Source organism: Myxocyprinus asiaticus, chromosome 16 (assembly GCF_019703515.2).
Source record: "Myxocyprinus asiaticus isolate MX2 ecotype Aquarium Trade chromosome 16, UBuf_Myxa_2, whole genome shotgun sequence".
NCBI lineage: Eukaryota > Metazoa > Chordata > Actinopteri > Cypriniformes > Catostomidae > Myxocyprinus > Myxocyprinus asiaticus.
In genome coordinates, this window is record NC_059359.1 from 30,865,801 (window position 1) to 30,890,640 (window position 24,840).

Here is a 24,840-nt window from a genome sequence, read left to right on the forward strand (position 1 = left end):
AGTATCTATTTTGCCCTTTTGCAGCGAAGCAATAGTTTTAAAAGGTGCAAGTCAGCAAGTATAGACTATATATTAAACCTATATTAAACTTGTTTCTGCAATTCACCTATCTCTTTGAGCTTGTAGATTTGTTCATAATTTGATGTTTTATATGAAATATGAAAATCTGTTCTCTGTCTCAACAGCAAGAAGAATAAGTCTCATCGAGACATCAAGCGAATGCAGTGCGAATGTGCCATCCTCTCGAGAGAGGAGCGTTCCCGAGGAATAATGGCATGTGGAGAGGACTGCCTCAATCGGCTGCTAATGATTGAATGGTACATACTGTGCTGCCACATCATAATATTTGGTTTATGGATAAGAGGCCCTGTAGAGAGACATTATAATTAATAAATCATTATACTTGCTAGTCTTGTATTACTGACAGATTGCGATTGTTGAAACTGAAATATTCCAGTTATCATTTGCAGGATGATCATGATTCTTTTTGTTGTTCTCAAGCTCTTCCCGGTGTTTAAATGGAGCATATTGCTCCAACCGACGCTTTCAAATGAAACAGCATGCAGACTTTGAGGTCATTTTGACGGAGAGCAAAGGCTGGGGCTTACGAGCAGCCAAAGACCTACAGCCGTAAGTACTTCTTGCTTCAGCTAAAAAGTGCTTTTTTAGATGTAACAAGTTCCTTATGTCCTTAATATATAACCTGGCTTTGCCTTCTTTTTTTTTTTTTTTAGGAACACCTTTGTTTTAGAATACTGTGGAGAAGTTTTGGATCACCGGGAATTTAAGGCACGGGTGAAGGAGTATGCTCGAAACAAGAACATTCACTATTATTTCATGGCTTTGAAGAATAATGAGGTGAGCCAATGTCATTGGTGCAAGGACTGGCAATTAGATGTATTACGAACAATATTTTGAGCACTTCACCCTTTCTCAAGAAATAAGCTTAACATAAAGAAGAAAAAAAACACTGACAAACTTCTGTGCTTACATTAATGTCTGCAGATCATTGATGCCACGCTGAAAGGAAACTGTTCTCGTTTCATGAATCACAGCTGTGAACCCAACTGTGAGACTCAAAAAGTAAGTGATATGTTGCCGTGAATTTGAAAATAGTAATTTTGAATGTGATGAGCAATGGTTTTCTTTACGATAAATGTGTTAAAAGATAGAGGTTGTGTATGTGCAGTATGAGCTATTATTGCTCAGCAGAGCATAAAAGCATGCTCATGAGTTTTCTTGGCTCTTATATCACTTGGTCAGTAGAGCCAGAGCCACTGTTTTCCATGTTAAATCTTTGTTTTGCACGTCTGTTGTTTGCAGTGGACTGTGAATGGCCAGCTCAGAGTTGGCTTTTTCACCACCAAAGCTGTTTTAGCTGGGACAGAGCTCACTTTTGATTATCAGTTCCAGAGATATGGGTAAATGATTCAGGCTTTTCATTTTTTTTTTAAACAGCTGTGCTTTTCCAAAAAAAAAATAATGACACCTCTTCCTTCCTATGTCCATCAGGAAGGAGGCCCAGAAATGTTTCTGTGGGGCTCCTAGCTGTCGTGGGTTAATTGGTGGGGAAACTCGGGTCAGTGTGCGAGCAGCAGGTGGGAAGAAACAGAAAGAACGTTCACGGAAAAAAGAAACTGACAGTGGCCTTACCACGGTGAGCAAGTTGCAGTTATTTATTATGCTTTGTCAGCTATCGGAAATAACGAGGAAGTCAGACAAAATGAACCCATACAGTGGCTGCAAGTGTGAAAGTCCACTACTCTGATATCTTTCATGTCTAAAATTGTGATTTGTTTGGTAAACATTGGTGTTTTAAGCAAAGAAAAAAAAGGTTAAGTTGGACACAACACATGGCCTGCCTCATTTTCAGACAGCCGTTGTAAGCTAGTGTTTACTTTAAAAGCCAGCAGTACCAAAGGAATGATTCTTTGGTTAAATTAGGTCAGTTTTGTTCTTGCTGCATGTTAATTGCTCTGAGACTTTCAGGGCCTGTTCTAGTCTACAAATAACACAGCTAATATTCTGCAGGCAGTCAAGCTAATCTCACTTTAATATTTATGGCTGGTTTGAACTAGCACTTTCCACTCTTCAGCTGAGCTACAGACCTGCACTAAGAGAATAAAAAAATATGGAAACATCCTCTAAATATGTGAAATTGAGTGATTGGAAATCAGCTTATGTTACAGTCACTTAGTGTTTGTTTGAGGATAGAGTTGGTTGATTTTATCCTGTCTTGCTGTCTGTGTCTAAACTGGCTAATGTTGTTCTGCAGTTGGATGAGGAGCTGGAGGCTCTGCAGGAAAACGGAGAAGGCTTATGTGGAGAGAAAGATGTAATCTCACTCTGCAGGCTCATGGTGCGAGTGGAGACGATGGAGCAACGACTCACCTGCCTTAAACTTATCAAGGTAAATTGCAACAGTGACACACTGAAATTAATCAGATTTGTTACATGGGTACTACACAGCATTTTACTGCTAGAGAAGATATTGCTTGTATATGAATATAGTGTTAAGCATTTAATAAGGCAGCTGCTATCTGCACCCTGGTGCAAATAAAGGTAGATACTATTTACACCCCAGTACAAATAGTGGCAATATTATTTGCACCCCAACCCTGTTAAAACATTATTGTAGATTCTGTTTGCACACTAGTGCAAATAGTGGCAGATACTATTTGCACCACTAAATAATTACTAACATTATATGGGCATCACTGCGTTTATTGTGTTTATTTAGAGTCCCAGAGACACCCTACACCTACCCATAAAACTAACCCTTACCTTACAAAAATTGACCATGGTTTTACTACAGTAACCATAGTATCAGCATGGTATTTAAGTAAAATCATAGCAACCACAAAATTAAACATGGTTACTATATCACCATATTACTGTAGTAAGAGTGTAACAACATTGTTATTTGCATCAAATCAATGGTTTCTGCCAAAAAACATGGTTGCTACAATATTACTATTAAGCATGTAACCATACACTAATTTCATGATACGATCTAGAAGCCTCATGATACGATACGATTATGAAAAAAAAAAAAGAATAAAAAACCAAGCCCACAATTTTTTTCACTTAAACTTATTCAAGGATTCAACATAAATGTATTTTATTTTAAATGTTAAGTGACACAAGAGTGTCTTACATTGGCAACAAAATGCAGATCTCTATAATAAAGTAACATAAACAACAGCACTGCATTTATCAGTAGATTGAAACCATTTTCATGTTTTTCTTGAGAATAATGAGTTCGTCTACATTCAAGTTTAATTTGAATAGCACTTTTCACAATACACATAGTGAGCAAGCTAAAGCTGACTGTGGCAAAAAAAAAAAAAAAAGTCCTTCACATAGTTAGTGGGGAAAAAAAACCCTTAGAAGAACCTGACCTCTGGCTTTACGCTACATGTACATAACACAATATTATTTAGCGGTTTGAGCTAAAATCGATCTCCACATGTAATTTTTTTGCCCCTTTTCCTGGTTTCACTTTGCATGTAAACTATAACAGTCTTACTGACTTATCCAATGCACGTAAGTGTTGTGCTCATTAGAGGTCGACCGATAGTGGATTTTGCCAATACCAGTAACTAAAGTGGTGGATAGGGCCAGTAACTGATTAATCTGCCAATAGTTTTAAAAATACATTTTTAGAATTTTAAAAAAATGTCTTAGGCTTTCCTTACTATGATGGGAAATGAATTTACAAAATTATAAAAAACGTTACAAAATTAATACAATCCCAGAGCAGTTTATTGTTCTACCCTAATACTAATCAGAAAAAAAGAAAAAAATTGTGCATAATGCAGGACTTTTAACTATAAAACACTTGAAATACACTGAGGACTCTTATTTTGAAAAGGCTAGAACCCCACTAGAATAATGACTTAGAATAATGAAAATAAAAACTAAACTATCTGCATAGATTTTTTCAGATAACCGATATATCGGTCTACCTCTCGTGCTTAGCCATTTACATTTCAATGTCAAAAGCAGAGAAAAATAAGTCTCATGTAATCGTGGGTTTCTTACGTTGTCTATTTTTTTTTAAATGCTGGTTTTTGATAGTTATGAGCATCTTGCTGTGCATGTGATCACGTTCAGTGTCGGGTGGGAGAGGCTGGCTGTTAATTGCAACTTGCTGCTGCTGTTTCTGCCTCACAAATCCACTGATTTGCGCAGTAATGTTGCCGTAAATAGTGACATGTTTGATGTACTGTAGCACCGGGACATGACACCTTTGTTTGGCAAATTTTACAAGCTGTAACTCTACAATCTTGTCGTTTGCCATCGGTCTTCGTGCTCTCCACTCGCCTATGTAGACTAAGTGCTCTGTATTTCTGTGAGCACTCAGCACCGCTTCTCTAGGGAGGAGACTGTTTCGCAGCTCCCAATGTTGGATTGCTTGGTTTTTAATCATACTTATGTATTTTTTAATGTATCGTACGATACATATCAAATTCTGAGTGTCGTACCGTATGTCACAATTTTTTTTTTTTTACATCTTTAATTACTATAGTAAAAGTACTATAAGTAGTATTAAAGAAAATATTAAGAGAAGAGATGGGAGACAGAATTGGAAAAGAGTGCGACAAACACGGAATCGAACCCCAGGTTGAAAAGGCACTGTCTCACCGGTGTTATGCCCCACACTATTGAAGTGTGACACTCACAATGCAATTTGTTGTAAATTTCTGTTTCCAATAGACGATTAGGGTGCAAATAGCTGTGCTGTGTGATAGGTGTTATTTACACCTGGGTGCAAATAGTCACTCTGATTTAAAAAATGCTGAAAACCAGTCTTACCAAGTTGTTTCCATATTTCTGCAGAATACCCAGAATCCCTTGTGTCTGAAGCAGTTTTTGGATCACCATGGCCTCTCACTGCTATGGATATTTATGGTTGAACTTTCTGAGGCTAAAAGCAACTCTGTAAACAACATTAAACTACAGCTGGAGGTGAATGTTTAACATGCACACACTGAAGGGAATTTCTGATGCACATAAAACACCTTACCACCAAGGAAAATCTTAGGCTGCTAGCCATTTCTGTGTTAGTACTATGAAAGCACATTTTGGAAAAATTTGGAGATTTTGTAAATTGAAATGTTTTCTTATCTTCCTGGATGGTAGGTTACTCACTGGTGCCATCAGCTGTCTTATAGAATGGCTGTTCACTTGAATCATGAAAGGTCTTTTGAGAGATACATTTCTGACCTTCAGTGTAAATTAAATTTAAAATCAGGCTCTCATTTAGAGCCTGAAGTTGGGAAAAACACGTCTTTTTGTTTAGAGTAAACAGGATTTTTATAACTAGACTTTAATAGCCATTCGAGGAAGATGCTGGGAGATCTGTTCTGTTGTAATTCTACATCAGTTGCAAGTAAAATTGTTCAGAATGTCATTTTCCTGGAAACCTCAAGCAAACTTAAGAAATTCGTAGTAGCCTGATATTTTGGTTAATGCAGCTTTATTGTGATAAAGGTGCTATCTCTTAGAGCTTTTTTCTGTCGCATCATCCTCAGATAATGAAAGCGCTGGCAGTCCTGCCCATCTCTACGAAAAACATGCTGGAGGAGAGCCGTGTGCTGCAGTTTATCCAGCGCTGGGCTCAGAGCCGGCCACTTAGCCAACCTGCAGAACAGGATGGCTACTCCAGTGAGAGCACCTCACGTGCCCAAACTCCACTCAACACCCCTGATGGCCCACCAGCTAAGCTGGCCACTGAGATGGATGGAGACACTCCCAAGCGGGCAGTCTACCGTAGATTGAAGATTATCAGTGAGAACAGTGTGGATAGTGCCCTTTCCGATGCCAGTAAGGCTTCGGATGGGAAAGAGGAGGAGGAGGAAGAGGAAGACATGGAGGATGAGTCTTCACAGTTGGAACCCACGATGGATAGGTCAGAGAAGGTGGAAAGCTTTGAAGCACCTGCTGAGAGTCAAGCCAAGGTTGAGCCCGTGTTGAAAGAGGAAAAGCCTGAGGATGGAGAAATCACACTTTCAAGGCCCGAAGTAATAGTTGGTGAGGAAGAGACACTCAACGCACAAGAACCTGAAGAGCAACTGCTCTGTAAGAGTGAGGAACAACCCTCCACTCAGGGTGATGAGAAGCTGGTGGAAGCGCCCAAGAGTCAGGAGCTGGTGGAAGCGCCCAAGAGTCAGGAGCTGGTGGAAGCGCCCAAGAGTCAGGAGCTGGTGGAAGCGCCCAAGAGTCAGGAGCTGGTGGAAGCGCCCAAGAGTCAGGAGCTGGTGGAAGCGCCCAAGAGTCAGGAGCTGGTGGAAGCGCCCAAGAGTCAGGAGCTGGTGGAAGCGCCCAAGAGTCAGGAGCTGGTGGAAGCGCCCAAGAGTCAGGAGCTGGTGGAAGCGCCCAAGAGTCAGGAGCTGGTGGAAGCGCCCAAGAGTCAGGAGCTGGTGGAAGCGCCCAAGAGTCAGGAGCTGGTGGAAGCGCCCAAGAGTCAGGAGCTGGTGGAAGCGCCCAAGAGTCAGGAGCTGGTGGAAGCGCCCAAGAGTCAGGAGCTGGTGGAAGCGCCCAAGAGTCAGGAGCTGGTGGAAGCGCCCAAGAGTCAGGAGCTGGTGGAAGCGCCCAAGAGTCAGGAGCTGGTGGAAGCGCCCAAGAGTCAGGAGCTGGTGGAAGCGCCCAAGAGTCTGGAGCTGGTGGAAGCGCCCAAGAGTCAGGAGCTGGTGGAAGCGCCCAAGAGTCTGGAGCTGGTGGAAGAGACCAAGAGTGAGGAGCCGTCAATGAGATCAGAGTTCCAAATTGAGTCTGTGACAGTGGAAGAACGCTCTGAAGTCATGGACGTTAAAGATATGGAGGACATTAGTAATGAAGATGTAGTTGCTGAGGTCCAGGTGGAGAATGCATCTTCTGAACAAAGCAGCTCAGCAGAGCACACAAGTAGCACCAGTTCAGAGATGACCACCACACAACCAGATGTCATAATGGAGAGCATATCCTCTGAAGCCACAGCTGTTGCCATAGAGAGCACACCCACAGAATGTCCAGCTGTCTCCGTGGAGACCACTCCACCTGGTTCTGCTGCTGTTTCTATAGAAAACGCATCCTTGGAGGTTGGCAGAGCTGCTGTTTCTGCTGGGGCTTTAGCCGTAGGAACTTTGGCTGTTCCAGCAGATGGTGTTGCAGTGGGGACACCCTCACAAGATGAGGAGGAGGCCCTATCTGATGTAGAGAGCGAGCAGAGTCAGGAGCCACAAGTCCGGGCTTCTGATATCAGTGACATGGCTGCCCGTCTGCTGGAAAGCTGGAAAGACTTAAAGGCAAGATTTAAGATTTCTTAAAAGTAGGCAAGCATGTACTTGATTGTGTTGGCTTACAAACAAACTGGCTGTTTCTCCCCCTTTCAGGAGGTTTACAGGATACCAAAGAAGAGCCAGGTTGAAAAAGAGTCAAATGGTAAGTCAAGAATGTATCAAACTATTACCAGTTTCATTTGAACAATATTTAATAAGTGATGCTCTCACTATTACTATTGCTTATATTGACAACCCCCTAACCCTAATTATTAAAGGGATAGTTCCCCAAAAAATTCTCACCCTCATGATAACTTTCTTCCTTGGAACACAAAAGGAGATGTTAGGCAGTATAGTCTCAGTCACCATTCAATTTCATTGCATCTATTTTCCATAGATCAAAGTAAATGGTGCATTTACCTGGTGCATAGCTAGGGACCAGAATAACACATGGGGTGGATTCTTTTGCAATGCCCAGGCACCCACGCATAACACCTTAGCATAATGATTTTTGCATGGGCAAGCACCACTCATGTTTTCTTGAAAAAAGAGATCATCCAAGTTTTTTGTTGATATTAGCTCAGAGTTGTTCTGTTCCATTATATGTTTCCTTTAAACAGATCGCAGTCGAGATCGTGAAGCACTGATGACCCCTCGGACGCCTTCGAGCAGTCGAGAGAGAGAGCGAGAAAGAGAGAGAGAGCGTGATCGAGAACGGGAAAGAGACTGGGAGCGTGAGCGGGATTGGGACCGGGACCGTGAGCGGGATGGAGAGAGATCGACCATTCGCAGTGCAGATAGGAAAAGGCGACGAGGCTCCACTTCCCCTCTACCGCCTTCAGCTTATGAGAGGAGTAACCGCAGAAATGATGACCGGTAATATCTAAAGCCAAAAAAATCAAATACAGATAACACCATGAAATTTTCCCATTTAGAGATTTTAAAGGTTTAATATTTAACCCAATATTGAAAATTCTGTCATCATTTTACTCACCCTCCTGTCATTCTAAACCCGCTTGACTTTCTTCTGTGGAACTTAAGTGTTTTTTTTTTTTTTTTTTAAGATCTTAAAGTATTGACATTAAAAGGAGACTGGGACTGTCAAGCTCCAAAATGAAAAAAAAAAACAAAAAAAGCACCATAAAAATTAATCAGAGTTGTCCATAGAATGTGCTAGATATAAAGTTGAGATTGCTTTTGTAAGGTACATCATTGTCATCATTGTCACTTTCATTATTTTGAAAGGGAAGGCTTAATGTTCCATAGAAGACAATTAAGCGGGGCTCAAAGCAAAAATGCTACCAAAAATGCCCCGAAATCAAAAATGAGTGGGCAAAAAATGCCCTCCTATAACATCTGATATAGAGTTGAAGTCAGATGTTTACATACACCTTAGCAAAATACATTTAAACTCAGTTTTTCACAATTCCTGACATTTAATCATAGAAAACATTCCCTGTCTTAGGTCAGTTAGGATCACTACTTTATTTTAAGAATGTGAAATGTCAGAATAATAGTAGAGAGAATGATTTATTTCAGCTTATATTTCTTTCATCACATTCCCAGTGGGTCAGAAGTTTACATACACTTCGTTAGTATTTGGTAACATTGCCTTTAAATTGTTTAACTTGGGTTAGACGTTTTAGGTAGCCTTCCACAAGCTTCTCACAATAAGTTGCTGGAATTTTGGCCCATTCCTCCAGACAGAACTGATGTAACGGAGTCAGGTTTGTAGGCCTCCTTGTTCGGACATGCTTTTTCAGTTCTGCCCACAAATTTTCTCTCGGGTTGAGGTCAGAGCTTTGTGATGGCCACTCCAATACCTTGACTTTGTTGTCCTTAAGCCATTTTGCCACAGATTTGGAGGTATGCTTGGGGTCATTGTCCATTTGGAAGACCCATTTGCGACCGAGCTTTAACTTCCTGGCTGATGTCTTGAGATGTTGCTTCAATATATCCACATAATTTTACTTCCTTGTGATGCCATCTATTTTGTGAAGTGCACCAGTCCCTCCTGCAGCAAAGCACCCCCACAACATGCTGCCACCCCTATGCTTCAAGGTTGGGATGGTGTTCTTCGGCTTGCAAGCCTCACCCTTTTTCCTCCAAACATATGATGGTCATTATGGCCAAAACAAAATTAGTTTCATCAGACCAGAGGACATTTCTCCAAAAAGTAAGATCTTTGTCCCCATGTGCACTTTCAAACTGTAGTCTGGCTTTTTTTATGGCAGTTTTGGAGCAGTGGCGGCTTCCTTGCTGAGCAGGCTTTCAAGTTATGGCGATATAATACTTGTTTTACTGTGGATATAAATACTTGTCTATCTGTTTCCTCCAGCATATTCACAAGGTCCTTTGCTGTTGCTCTGGGATTGATTTGCACTTTTCACACCAAACTGCATTCATCTCTAGGAGACAGAATGAATCTCCTTCCTGAGCGGTATGTTGGCCGCGTGGTCCCATGGTGTTTATACTTGCGTACTGTTGTTTATACAGATGAACGTGTTACCTTCAGGCGTTTGGAAATTGCTCCTAAGGATGAACCAGACTTGTGGAGGTCCACAATTGTTTTTCTGAGGTCTTGGCTGATTTTTTTTTTTTTTTCGATTAACATTTTTTATTGATTCAACCATTAAATATACATAGCAGAACACACATATACAGAATCAATATACAACACCCCAGTGGTCACACAACCATAGACACACAACAAAAATTAACAAATTAATTTATAAAAATAAATAAAATAAAATAAATAAAACAAATCACACACATAAAACCCCTACACCTCTCTCTCCACTGTCCCTCCCCGAGAGCCCTCCAAAAAAGACAGATATCTGCCCCACTTCTTCGCAAACATGTCCAGACTCCCCAGTCTTCTGGATACCCACTCCTCAAGAGTTGCCACTCTGGCCATCTCTGAACACCACTCCTGAAAAGGGGGCGCTCCAGCTGACTTCCAACTCCTCAAATTGATCTGTCTGTTGATCATAACACTAGTTAGGACCCAGTTTTTCATGTGCTTATTCTCCAAATTAATGACTGCCCCATCTCCCAAGATACAGAGTCTGGGGCAAAATAAAATTTGAGAGGCCAAAACCTCGCACATAAAACTCTGAATCCTCATCCAAAATTCTTGCATCTTAACACATCCCCAAAAGACATGGGTTGTGTCTCCATCTTCTGATTGGCATTGCCAGCAGGTGGGTGTGTCTTTAAAACCAAACCTATGCAATCTAGAGGGGGTCCAATAGACTCTATATAAAATCTTAAATTGCATGAGGCGAACCCTTGCGTCTCTGGATGCAGATTTGACATTTTTTAGAATCCCAGCCCACTCTCCCTCCTCCAATAACAAATTTAGATCTTTCTCCCATAATCTCTTAAGAGAAGTTGAAGTTCCATCTCCCAGACTCTGAATTAGTAGGGAGTAATACACCGATGCCTCATGACCTTTTACAAAAGCAGTAATCAGCTCTCCCAGAATGTCTGTCACTTTAGGAGGGTGTAAACCACTCCCAAAAACAGTACAGAGTAGGTGGCGCAGCTGTAAATACTTATAGAACTGAGATCTAGGAATCTCAAAAAGTTGAACCAAATTTTGAAAGGATCTCCAATCCATTCTCATACAGGTCACCATGTGTAGTAACCCCCCTCCCAATCCACTCTGACCAGCAAAAAGGGGACTTGTTCATGCATAGTTTGGGGTTCAGCCATATGCTCAAGGCAACATTTAAAAAAATGTCAGAATTAAACAGTCTGTACACTTTAGTCCACACCGAGTTCAAATGCAAGATAATGGGATGTAACTTAGCTTCTCCGATTAATTTGATAGAAAGGCACTGCAGTGGCGAAATGGAGGCAAGAACTTCCTGTTCTATACAGAACCAGGGAGGGGTTCTCTCAGGTGGAAGCAACCAATGAGCCAAATGTCTGAGACTGAACGCATAGTAATAAAACAAAATCTTGGGTAGGCCTAGCCCACCTTTGTCAGTCGGCCTATGTAACATATTGAAATGTAATATGGGACGCTTACCATTCCAAATGAAAGACTTTGCTATGCTATCAAATTGCTTGAAATAAGAGAGGGGGACATCTACAGGGAGAGACTGCAGTAAGTAATTGAATTGTATTCCAAAATTCATTTTAATAACATTAACCTTCCCAATCATAGATAAATGTAATGAAGCCCACCTTCCCACATCACTCGAAAACCGGTTTATTAAGGGGTCAAAATTAACTCTAACTAAATCACACAAATTTGCTGGAAATAAAATCCCCAAATATTTAATGCCCTGTTTGGGCCACTGGAAAGCACCCGGCTGGAAAGCCATTTCTGGGCAGTACGCTGTCAGAGCCAAAGCTTCGGATTTAGACCAATTGACTCTATATCCTGAAAACATAGAAAAGGAATTAATAATTCTGTGGAGGCAAGGCATAGATCTACTGGGGTCAGAGACAAATAATAAATATCATCTGCGTAAAGCAAGAGTTTATGCGCCATACCTCCCGCCACCACCCTTGGAAAATCATCCTCCTTTCTTATCACGGTTGCTAATGATTCCAGGGCAAGACAGAACAATAATGGGGAAAGAGGGTAACCCTGCCGGGTGCCCCTATCCAAAGTAAAATAATCTGAAATTAGTCCATTTGTTTGTACCTCCGCTACTGGGTGTATATAAAGTAACTTAATCCAATAAACGTACTCCCGAACCTGTATATTTCCAAAACCTTAAAAAGATAATCCCATTCTACCATATCAAACGCCTTTTCGGCGTCAAGTGAGATGGCAGCGACCGGAGATTGTTCATTCGCTACTGACCACATGATATTGATGAGACGCCTGATGTTATCAGAAGAGCTACGGCCCCGAATAAACCCCACCTGATCTATATGTATAAGTGATGTCATAACCTTACTTAATCGATTAGCCAGAATTTTTGACAAAATTTTACATCTAACTGGATCAGGGAAATTGGACGGTAACTTTTATACTCGCTTGGATCTTTGTCCTTTTTAAAAATCAGACTGATCCGGGCTTGTGTCATGGTTGGCGGAAGCTTTCCATTCTTTAATGATTCAGTATAAACTTCTAACAAAAGTGGAGCCAGTTCTGTAGCATAAGATTTGAAAAACTCAGCAGCAAAGCCGTCAGGCCCCAGAGACTTGCCTGTAGGTAAGGCCTTAATAATCTCGCCAAGCTCCTCCAAGGTTATCTCAGAATCAAGAGATTTTTTTGCTCAGTCATCAGTTTAGGGAGATCTAATGGTTCCACAAAGTTTCTAATATCTTCATCAGTTGACGAAGACATGGAACTATAGAGATCAAAGTAGAATTCTTTAAAAGCATTATTATTATCAATGGCTGAGGTAAATATTTCACCACCAGCAGATTTCACTGAGGGAATGGTAGAAAAAGACTCTCTCTGCTTTATATATCTAGCCAAAAGTTTTCCTGCTTTGTCCCCCGACTCAAAGTATGACTGTCTTGCCCTGAATAACCAAAACTCCACTTTCCGTGACAAAATAGTATTATATATATATATATATATATATTTCAATCTAGTCAATTCTCTGAGGCCATCGGATGACAAACGGCGCTTCAGCTCTGCTTCGGCATTTTTAATATTTCCTTCCAACTCTACGAATTCTCGTGCTTTGGATTTTTTGGTGAATGAGGCATACTGTATGATCCGACCCCTAAGAACCGCCTTAAGTGCCTCCCAAGCCACGCCCACAGTGGATACTGAGGACCAATTGGTCTCCATATTTCAGCCTTTAGCATTTATTGGAAATCAGGATTTTGCAAAAGGGACACATTAAGGCGTCAACTATATGATTTCTTTTTCTCCGTATGTGGCACCACCTCTAAACTCACCAGGGCATGTCTGAGATTAAAATGTTTCCGATTGAGCAATCAACAACAGATGAAATGAGGGACTTGGATATTAAAAAAAAATCTATTCTAGAATAAATTTTATGGACTGATGAAAAAAATGTATAGTCCCTACCAGATGGGTTCAAAAGTCTCCAAATATCTGTAAGACCAAGATTTTTACACATCCTGTGACGCATCAAGGTTGCTCTAGGGGGCTTACACACTTTTGCTTCACTGTGATCAAGGACTGAGTCCATCAAAAGATTAAAGTCTCCTCCCAATATTATATCATGAGGGGTGCCAGCGGTTTGCAACATCCCTTCAAGATCTATAAAAAAGCCATGATCATCAGCGTTAGGCGCATAAATATTAGCCAAAATCAACCTTTGCCCTTGAATTTCAGCTAAAACAGTAATGACTCTTCCTAATTTATCTTTAATCTGTTTGAGAAATTTGAATTGTAAATGTTTATTTACCAATATAATGACTCCCTTGCTCTTACTTGAGCCAACACTAAAGAAAACATGTCCACCTCATATCTTACCAAAATTTTCAGCTTCCTGCGGGGAAAGATGCATTTCTTGAAGAAACACTATATCATATTTCTTACGTTTAAGAAAAGTAATAACATTCTTTTTATGGGGTGCCCCAACCCATTCACATTACATGTCGAGAGAGATAGTACACTCATATTAACAACTGACATATTGATATAATAAAAAATAAAAAACTGTGTGTCAAAAACAAAATTATACAGACCACATTCCCCATTAGTGAAACAGTCAAAACCCTAACTTCCCCCCGAAAAAAAACAAAAAAGAAAAACATGCGCATTAACCCTGCCCATGAGCCCCCACGACAACTTTGCCATCGGATTGCTCAATTTTACCTCACAAATTTGTGAAGCAAAATTACATAATAGAAAATACTTTGTAAAATAACCCCCAGCCAAAAGGAAGAATGAACCCAGAACATGTAGATTAATTCACAGAATTGTTTTAAAGGTGTGATCCTCCACAAAACAAATTTCAGCTGATATAAAACCGTTCAGTTTCACGGATAGACAAACAAATGTCCAGTGAGCCAGCTGTTATGAGTTCAGCGGATGACGTAATCATTCCAGTGCCCCGTAAACGGCACAAGTTCCAGCCGCTAGGTGGAGCCAACAGAAAAAGAAACAAAACTGACATCCCGGTTCCCCGGATGGTCAAGTCAGTTCACTCGGAGGCCGCATAAAAGTATATACCATGACTTACTCAATCCGTCAACTTTATAAAAGACATCCTTTGTGTGAGCATGTAGATATTTTGCGGTCATCCGTAGTGTCCACTCTCAAACTGGCTGGGAAATTCAATGCAAAAGTAATCTTTCATCAATGCAAAAACTTCTTTAAAGAAAGTGTTATTCACAAAACAAACTCTAGCCGCTAGGCAGAGCCAACGCAAAAAGAAACCAAAATGACGCCCAGCTTCCTCAAAAGCCAGAGTAAATGCAGCGATTCAGACCCACTCATATGAGAAACATCCAATGGTTTACTCACCCATTGATTCAATAAAAGACATTGCCTGATTGGGACATGTAAATACTTTGCGACCGTTCTTCGTTTCTATTCTCAGTTTGGCCGGAAACATTAGAGCAAACGAGATCTTTCGGCGATGTACGAGTTTCTTGCATTCCTTGAACTGATTGCATTTCTCTCTTGTCGAACTCGCAAAGTCCGGGAACAAGAAAATATTATGATTCCTCCAAGAAAGCTTCCCTTTGCTCCTCGCCTGGTGCAACACAAGATCTTTATCGGATGACCTCAGAAATTTGGCCAGAATCGATTGGGGCCTGTCTCCCTCAGCAAATCTGTGAGCTGGGACTCTTGTGAGCTCGTCAATTTCCAGCTTGTGGCCTATTATGTCGAGCAGACTCGGGAAGAGCTCGTCTAGGAATTTCACCATATCTCTGCCCTCCTCATGCTCAGGAATTCCAACAATTCTTACATTATTCCTGCGGTTTCTATTCTCAAGATCTTCAAGCTTTTCAAGAATACGTTCCAGATCAACTTTGGTCACGGGTGGATTAGCGGTTAATTCCCTCTCCGAAGACTCCAAATAATCGATTCGTTTCTCAGCATCCGACACTCTTGTAACTAACTCAGAGAATTTTATTTCCATCACCGTAATCGATCGACGTATTACAGCGAGATCCTCCAAGTCAGCAAGAACCTTCGTCATCATCAGCGATATGTTGGACAACTGACGCTGGATTCCTTCTCCCGCCGCGCCATCCAAATCGAGTCCCCGGTCTGTAGGTCTGTTGGGGCTTTTATCCTGAACACGTAAGTGTCTTTTAATGTCTCCAGAGCCCGATGATTTTGACTTCTTTGCCATGTTTTACCTCAAAGAGCAAATGTATAACTGGGTGTATCGAATTTCACCAAATTAAAAAATGAGAATAATAAAAAATTTAGCAAAGTGCGCAGAGCTCGTCGCTCACATGTCTGCTTCTTGCATGGCGTCACGTGACCTCCCCGTCTTGGCTGATTCTTTTGATTTTCCTATGATGTCAAGCAAAGAGGCACTGAGTTTGAAGGTAGGCCTTAAAATGCATCCACAGGTACACCTCCAATTGCCTCCAATTAGCAGAAGCTAATTGCCTAAAGGCTTGACATCATTTTCTGGAATTTTCCAAGCTACTTAAAGGCACAGTTAACTTGGTGTATGTAAACTTCTGACCCACTGGAATTGTGATATAGTCAATTAAAAAAGAACCCATCTGTCTGTAAACAACTGTTGGAAAAATTACACAGTAAGTGTTATTTCCTAATTGCTTATGCCTTAATAGTATAGAAAATGGCTATTATTCCCCACAAACTTTGCTTTTGTAACCAGGACAGTGATATTTTGAAATGTACCTATTTCCAATGAGAAAACGGGCAAATTTGTGTCTTCGTTCACATAAAGTCAGAAAAAACAACATATGAATCCAAATTAACATGTATTTATGCTAAAATAATATAAAAATGACTACAAAAGATTTAGAAGGGAGTCGTTTTTCGAGATTTACGATTATACTGTAAATTACTTTCACGAATCAGCCCCCAAATATAGTCTCCCATCATGTTCTCGTTATACTGTCCTTGGTAGCGGCATTCAAAGTCCAGTATATTCTGATGGAAGCGCTCACCTTGCTCCTCCGAGTACGCTTCCATGTTCTCCTTGAATTTATCAAGATGAGCATCAGGGATATGGACTTTGAGGGATTTCAGAGGTGGAGCTGAGGAGATAAGCCCATACTACCCCAACCAAAAAGACCTCAACGACTCGATTAGAGATCTTGGTCTCACCAAGTCCAATGCTGAGCTTTTGACGTCTAGGCTCAAGCAGTGGAACTTGTTGGATGAAAGTGTGCAAGTCGCAGATCAGAGGAAGTGTCACCAACCTTTTTCCAGCTTCTTCACCCGTCAAGATGGGCTCTGCTTCTGCCACAATGTGACCAGTCTGTTTGAGGCAATCGGAATCGCCTGTAACCAGAATGAGTGGCGCCTCTTCATTGACAGCTCATCCAGGAGCCTCAAAGCCATGCTACTCCATAATGGTAACAAGTACCCGTTTCTTCCTCTGGCTCACTCGGTGCACCTCAAAGAGGATTACAACAGCATCAAGACCTTGCTGGGTGCCTTGAATTATGAGTATGGCTGGGAGGTCATAGGAGACTTCAAAATGGTGGCATTCCTGATGGGTCTCCAAGGCAGTTTTACCAAGTTTCCCTGCTATCTTTGCCTTTGGGACAGCAGGGACACCAAGGCGCACTACCACAGGCGGGACTGGCCACAGCGGACCGAGTTCTCTGTGGGGACGAACAACGTCAAGTGGGAGCCACTGGTGGACCCCTGGAAGGTGCTGATGCCACCACTGCACATCAAATTGGGCCTTATTGAACAATTTGTCAGAGCTCTAGTTAAGGAGTCGGCAGCCTTCAAGACTTCTTCCCTAAGCTGTCTGAGGCAAAGGTCAAAGCCAGTGTCTTCGTCGGACCACAGATAAAGAAGATCCTGGAGTGCAATGATTTCACCAAGAAGCTCACTAGTAAGGAGAAAGCGTTTGCAACAGCTTTGTCGCAGTGGATCGGGGCTTCCTGGGCAATCACAAGGCCGAAAATGTGGAGTTGGTTGAGACTCTGGTGAAGAACTACGGCACAATGGGCTGTAGGATGTCCCTCAAAATCCATATCCTTGATGCTCATCCTGATAAATTCAAGGAGAACATGGGAGCGTGCGAACGTCGGAGGAGCAAGCCGAGCGCTTCCATCAGGATATACTGGACTTTGAACACCGCTACCAAGGACAGTATAACGAGAACATGATGGGAGACTACATTTGGGGGCTGATTCGTGAAATTGATTTACAGTATAATCGTAAATCTCAAAACTACTCCCTTCTAAATCTTTTGTAGTCATTTTTGTATTACTTTATTATAAATACATGTTCATTTGGATTCATATGTTGTTGTTTTTTTCTGACTTTATGTGAACAAAAAGACACACACTTGCCCATTTTCTCATTGGAAATAGGAACATTTCAAAATATCACTGTCCTGGTCACAAAAGCAAAGTTTGCGGGGAATAATAGCCATTTTTATACTTTTGAGGCATAAGCAATTAGGAAATAACACACTACCCAGGAACAAAAATTGTGTTACATAGTGTTAATCGTGTCATGCACAAAGTAGATGTCCTAAACGACTTGCCAAAACTATAGTTTGCTAATATGAAATCTGTGTAGTGGTTAACAAATTTGTGTTAATGGTTTCAACCTAAGTGTATGTAAACTTCTGACTTCAACTGTAGTTCTTAATATTCTATTATAGTCCTAGTTATACGTATTGGCATAAAATATAAATAAATGTTGATTTAATTCTGAGGGTAGAAGTAATCGTTCTCAATCTTGAGAATTTGAATGAATTGATTAAATTGAGGTATTTCACAAACAGATGAGACAGCTTATGTTTTGAATGGTTAGAAAAAAATGCCCTCAAATGTAAAAAATGCCCCTGAAAATAAGTTAATTTATGGTTTGGAACAACATGACCATTTTCTGTTCCTTAAAGAGGCTTTAATGAGATCTTCCATGGTTGAAAGGCTGATTACTGATCACTAGACCCTTTTAAATTTTCACTAGATTATCTTCCTACAGTTATGAACAGGCCAGCAGCAGCAAGAAGAAACTGCACTCCAAAGAGTCTCGTAACAAGCTGTCGACAGAGGAACGTAGAAAGCTCTTTGAGCAGGAAGTGGCTCAGCGTGAGGCCCAGAAACAGCAGCAGCAGCAACAACAACATCAGCAGCAGCAGCAGCAGCAACAACATCAGCAGCAGCAGCAGCAACAACTGCAGACACTTGCATTCCACCCACTGGCCTACACCTCCAGTCCAAGCTTCATGGCCTACCCACCTGGATACCCTATCCAGACCTATGTGGATCCCACCAATCCCAACGCAGGCAAAGTGCTCTTGCCCACACCTGCTGTAGAGCCTCTCTCTCTCTGTGTCACCCCAACTGCTGGTGGTGCTGCTGTTACCTTTGAACAAACACCTACTCAACCTATAATTTCAGATCTAGGTCTAGCCTCACCCTCTTCCACCACCCAGGCCGTACCTACCTCCAGTTTGGCACACATCCCTGCTTCTCTGGAGCTTTCATCAGGCACACAGACTCAGCAGTTTGTCCAGCCTGCTGTGCCTACGCAGGACCTGAGCTTAGCCGTCCTGTCTGTGCCTGTGCAAACAGCCAGTCCACAGATCCAAAATCAGCAGGGCTACACCACGCTCTGGGACCCCAACACACAACAAGCAGTCACGGTGCAGACGCAGCCGACCCAGCAGTATTCCACCACTGCACAGCCTCAGACTGCCATCTACTACCAGGGTCAGCCCTGCCAAACCATCTATAGCATTCCTGCCGGCTACCCACAGACCAACACTCCTGTCATACAGGTAGGACACCACCAGTGCATTCCTTTCTGATTATCATATTCTCATTGAATTGTCCCATAGTGGACTAACACTATAGGGTTTTCAATGCTGATATCTAGAGGGCAGAGTAGTCAGAATTGCTAACATTAAACAGGTTGCATAACATTCACACACACACACACACACACACACACACACACACACACACACACACCCTTTTCCACTGAAATGCTGGTGCCCAATCTGAAACCATTCCACATGCTTCTACCAAAGAAAAGGCCCATTCTGGGCCAGAAAAATGGTTGCTATTAATCGATTAATTTATTTTGTTGTGTATTTAAATAACTTCTGATGTTACATTCAAGCCAGTTTGTGATGGCTTAAAAAGAATATTACAAAAAACATAATTATTTTGAATGTTAAAATATGTTCTTTATACTTGGAGTAAGACTCGTAAACAAAGACCATTATGTGCCATTTTTGTTGTGGTCAGGTCATGCAGTAACATAGACAGTTGCTTCTAGAAGTCGACCGATAGGATTTTGGATTTTGCCAATACCGGAAACCAAGGTGTTGGAAAAGGCTGGTAACGGCTAAAATGGCCAATAGTTAAAAAACAACTTTGTTTTGTCTTTTCTTGCTATGACAGACAGAGGTTACAAGAGTCCAAGCTGAATAAAATCGAAGATGCATTTGATTGTTCTACCAAAATCACAATAATAAACAGAAAAAATGAAGAATTGGTATATAATGCAGGAGTTTTATCTATAAATGAGCCCGAAACACAGTGGTGACCCTATTTTTAAATGACGGAGACTTGGCTCTGTTACAATGCTCTATATGCAAATATTTACTTAGTTAAGCTTAGTAGAGCTGAAAATATTCACCAGATGAAGGGTTCTGTGTACATATGTTTTACCAGATAAGGTTGAAAGGGGTCATGACATTTTTTTTAAAATAATTTTATTTCTTCCCTGAGGTCCACTTATAATGTTAGTAAAGGTTTTTTGCACCAAAACCGTCTGAAATGCTCTGTTTTAAGCTGTCTGGCCCTTTAAGTCTTCAATGTAAACGGCCACTGTTGTGATTGGCTAACATCGTGCTGCCCTTCCAATACAGCCATATTTGAAATGCAGTCCAAAGAAAATGAACAAACTCCACACAGCATTATATAGCTACATTTCAGGGTTAACACGACTTACACAACTAACACATCTGAATTTATCAAACTGTTCACTCAAGCACAGGAAAAAATATCAGTCATGACATTTGAAACATTCGTGAATGTCCAATTTTAACTGCCCAATTTTTCAATAACGTTCATTCCTTTGCAAAGCTTGAAACATATTGTGACTGTTTCACAAGCAATCCACGCTGATATGAGCCGAATATACATGCAGTCCACGTTGAAATGTCCTGAATGCACAAATGTAATACTATCCACAGGGATGTTGGGTGTTTCAACAGGCCAAAGCAGAGGTGCTGGTCTTCACCAGAGCGACATCTCACAGTTTCCTGGTTTGTTTACACAAAGGACTGCATGTGTTTCTCCCAGTCAGTGGCACAGCAGAATGAGACACGTTTAAAAGTTGTGCTTGTACCGCTCTTAAAACGTGGCACACATCGCCTGTGTTGTGTGGAAATGCATCAGTACGATCAAAGATGTCCATCTGGTGCGGTTTACAAAAGCCCAACAATTTAAAATAGCACAGATGGGAAAAAACGGTCCAGGACGCCTTCAAAACAGCACAACAATAAGACAGCAAACAGCAAGATGAAACAGAATTGGGGGGGGGGGTCTCCTTTTTAGAGTTATAACTTGACATTGTGTCTTTTAAAAGTGCCATGAGAGGCATGATAACGGTCAAAGCATTTCTAAAAAAAAATGTTTGCTTTGCTGGCCATATATGCAGTGAGATTCATGTTAAATTCTGAACACACAAAATAAAACTCACAGTTATAACAGAATGCACTGGGTGGCGCTGTTGAGTGTGGACACAAGTTATCACATTTGATGTGCAAACCGTTCTGTCAGTACGTTTAGATGGGCACCAAAAAGCGGGTTATTGCGAGAATGTGGCTTACTGCGAGAAAGCTGGGCTCCTGTTTAAATGTACTGTATAAGCGGTGTACTCTTTACTCCCGTATATGTGCAACTCCTCAGAAAGTAGCGTCCCTGTTGCAACGTAATCCCCACGACGCTTCTATAAACAACAAACATGGCATCTGAGAAAGACTTTGCTAGCGGAGGGACATTCCATCAATTAAACTGGTGTGTATAAATGAGTATAGTTTATTGAGCATATGGATATGCTTGTTTTTCTCAATAAAAACATGACATGAGATACAATATAAACATAACTATTATATGCCGAGTGTTTATAGTCATCCTGTACGTTAATTGCATCAGTCTACTTTATTAGCAGTTTCTTTTTCTTCACTTTGCATGAGCTTAAATGCTTTCATTCTGTACTTTTTTGTTTTCATGCATTGCTTGTTTAAATGTCTTCAACAAAAAAACCACAGGACATAATATAAGCTTGTTTTTTTTCTAAATGGTGATGCAACCTTTGACTAAAAAAATAATTTTACAATGGCTCTTTCTCATTAATTACATTTTTCATTTAAATAATAGGCTATTAGAGTATTAGTTTTTTATGCACTTAAATATTCGAATACCAAATTATTGATGAATGCCCATCCCTAATTTAAATCCAGGTAGGCACATGAAGGTGTCCAGTGTAAGTCCACTTTGGTTGAATCTCTCATGACAGGCCCATCTCTCTCCTCTTCACCTGTGTGACTGACTGAGCATCAGTGGGCGTGGCCAGGGGTGCAATGATGGAAATAGCCATTGATGTCTTGCTAAAGAGGGAGTCATATGCAGATGTATTTGGTCCTTGTGACGTCACAAGTTCAAATTCCAAACGAGCCGATTTTGTAGCTTGGTTTAATAAATGCTAGGGCTGCCCCCTAATAGTCGACCAAATGTTATTCGATGAGAAGAGTCTTGGTCGACCAAGTTTTGATTGGTCGGTTGGTCGCAGAAAAAAACAAAAACTCAACAGGAAACCAACGAACACCGGTATTACCGCTGGTTTGACGCTAGGTGGTACTATGGGGTAATTTTCATTAAGCAGGGTTAGGGTTAAGCCTACACATTAAAGCAAGACACCTTGATTTCAAACTTTGAACTTTATTTTTTTATTTATTTTAACTAAAAATTAGAATGAAACTGGAAAAAAGTTAAGTGCACTTAAAATGTGTGTTGAACTTTTTGAAAGATGGCTTTACAGTATCTCTTTGGAAACTAACCTACTTCATCTGTGTATTCTACCAGTTGTGTATTTTGTCGTCCGGCAAAAATACATCTTGTGTGTGAATAAATTCATTTTGTTCCCTCCTTCACGATATATATATATATATATATATATATATATATATATATATATATATATATATATATATATATATATATATATTAGCAATATCCAATTACATCGGCAACCGCTGGGCTGAGGGATCGGTGAATATTCTGCTTTGGTGATTTTTGCATTGAAAATTTAAATACATTTCTAAATTCAAATTGCACACCAAATGAAACGAAAAAGCAATTAAAATAATGAAGTGATAAAATATATATATATATATATATATATATATATATATATATATATATATATATATATATATATATATATATATTATACACACACACACACACACACACACACACACACACACACACTGTGTGCCCAATTATTAGGCAAGTGAGTATTCTGATCTTATTGTTTCCATGCACATTTTCCAACTCCAAACCATATATACTTGAATGCTTATTGGATTCAGTCATTTTCAGGTGGTATGTATTTGTGTAATGAGGGAGGGTGTGGCGAAAGTGACTAACACCTTATATCAAGGTGTGCATAATTATTAGGCAGCTTCATTACCTCAGGTAACACGACCACCACTGAATATATTCACAAGAAGAGGTTTTATGGACAGATGAAATGAGTGACTATTGATGGACAAGATGGATAGGCCCATAGCTGGATCACTAATGGACACAGGGCACCACAGGTGCCAGTAAGGTGAAGGAGGGGTACTGGTATGGGCTGCTATCATTAAGGATGAGGTAGTTGGACCTTTTCAAGTTGAAGATGGACTGAAACTCATCAGCAAGGGCCTCAAAGATGCCCAAATAATGACTTCCTCGCCTGACTTAAATCCTACTGAGAACTTGTGGGCCCTTCTCAAATGTGAGATTTACAGTGAGGGAAGACAATACACCTCTTTGAACAGCATTTGGGAGGCTGTGGTTGCTGCTTCAGGGAAAGTTGATCATGAACAGATCAAGAAACTGACAGACTCCATGGATGAAAGGCTAATGGCAGTTATTGAAAAGAAGGGTGGCTATATTGGTCACTGAATATTTTTGAAAGGCCAAAAACTTTAATTGTCATTTTGTGTTACTTGTTGCATCTACTCTAAAAATTGAGATTAAACAATTGAGTTGGGAGAAATTATTTTTGTAATTTAGTTGCCTAATAATTGTGCATACTTATATATTACCCTGAGAAAGACAAAACTCACTTTTCACTCACAATGAACTGCTCTGTGGAAATAAAGCAAACTGAACTCAAAGCACCTCCTGAGCCGAGATGTCTGAGGTCATTTGCAGCATTCTCATAGACGATACTGTCCTTGCAAAAAAAAAAAAAACACTTCCGTATCAGCGCGTCATATATGCGCTTTTCTGTCATCTGTTCTTAATATAATAAAGTGTTTCTTCTAGCGCGTGTCTGTGTCTGAGCAAATTATTTGTAATATTAATTTGATAATAATAGCCTAATAATAATAATAATTTAATACATGGGAAAACGAGCCAAATATCGTCTTGACATGGTCAAAGGCATCAGCTATTGGCGATCACTCTGACCATCGTCGATCCCCGAGATATTGTCTGTCGGCACAACCCTAATGTGTATTTCTCTCTATAAATTAACAAAATGTTCAGACAATGTTTCCGACACATTCAGAATCATTACCGCTTTTGCCGGTGTCGCTGCGGCTCGCTACGTGTGTGCGCTTGTAAAATTTATATTTTAAAGGCTCATTATTACGGTTTAGTATTTCTTTGTAATTTAGCACAGTGTTAGCAATGTTATTTATAACATTCTCATCCCTGGAACTCGAACCATTTTCTGATGCCCCCCAAAATATATATATTTAAGTAATTTAATTAATATCATAAACGTGCGACGACTAGTTGACTAATGGCTAAACTAACGACTACTAGTCGACTAGGAAAATCTTTGGTCGGGGGGCAGCCGTAATAAATGCTCTTTTTCTATTAAGGAGGCTGTTTTCAGTTCTGAAAGTTACAGTATGTTTTTATAATACAGTGACCTCTTAAATGTCAAAAAATGTTATTCCTCATGTCAAGACCCTTTTAATGAGGAGTACGGTTTATTATTATTCACAAGATATGAAGTTGGAGACATGTATGTGCTGACGTGGCACATTTAGTGTTGAATTGAGGATAAAAAAAATTGATGAATGTTGTCAATTATGACAAATTTAGATATGTTATACTGTAGAACCAAGCTGCTCTAACTGTAAAATCATCCAGTGCCGACCACAGAGGAATAATAATTTGTAATCGAAATGGATTTTGGTCAGTAAAACCATCTTGGGCAAGGTTCACAGACAGGGATACCATGATGTGAGTTTTTGACGGT

The 24,840-nt window shown here is 40.5% G+C and overlaps 1 protein-coding gene across 3 annotated transcripts in view; it reads left to right on the forward strand.

Annotated features, from left to right (window-relative positions):
- The window catches only part of LOC127454335 (histone-lysine N-methyltransferase SETD2-like), a 57,389-nt gene that overhangs the window by 15,019 nt on the left and 17,530 nt on the right, over positions 1-24,840 (forward strand). For 2 of the 3 annotated variants that reach the window (XM_051721459.1, XM_051721458.1), the window contains 12 exons: positions 186-317; positions 502-630; positions 735-858; positions 1,006-1,083; positions 1,324-1,421; positions 1,513-1,657; positions 2,276-2,410; positions 4,843-4,971; positions 5,538-7,289; positions 7,377-7,425; positions 7,883-8,138; positions 18,307-19,120. In XM_051721459.1, coding sequence (XP_051577419.1) covers positions 186-317; positions 502-630; positions 735-858; positions 1,006-1,083; positions 1,324-1,421; positions 1,513-1,657; positions 2,276-2,410; positions 4,843-4,971; positions 5,538-7,289; positions 7,377-7,425; positions 7,883-8,138; positions 18,307-19,120 — 3,841 coding nt within the window. The remainder of the gene's footprint in view (positions 1-185; positions 318-501; positions 631-734; positions 859-1,005; positions 1,084-1,323; positions 1,422-1,512; positions 1,658-2,275; positions 2,411-4,842; positions 4,972-5,537; positions 7,290-7,376; positions 7,426-7,882; positions 8,139-18,306; positions 19,121-24,840) is intronic. The other variant, XM_051721460.1, reaches the window with a different exon arrangement.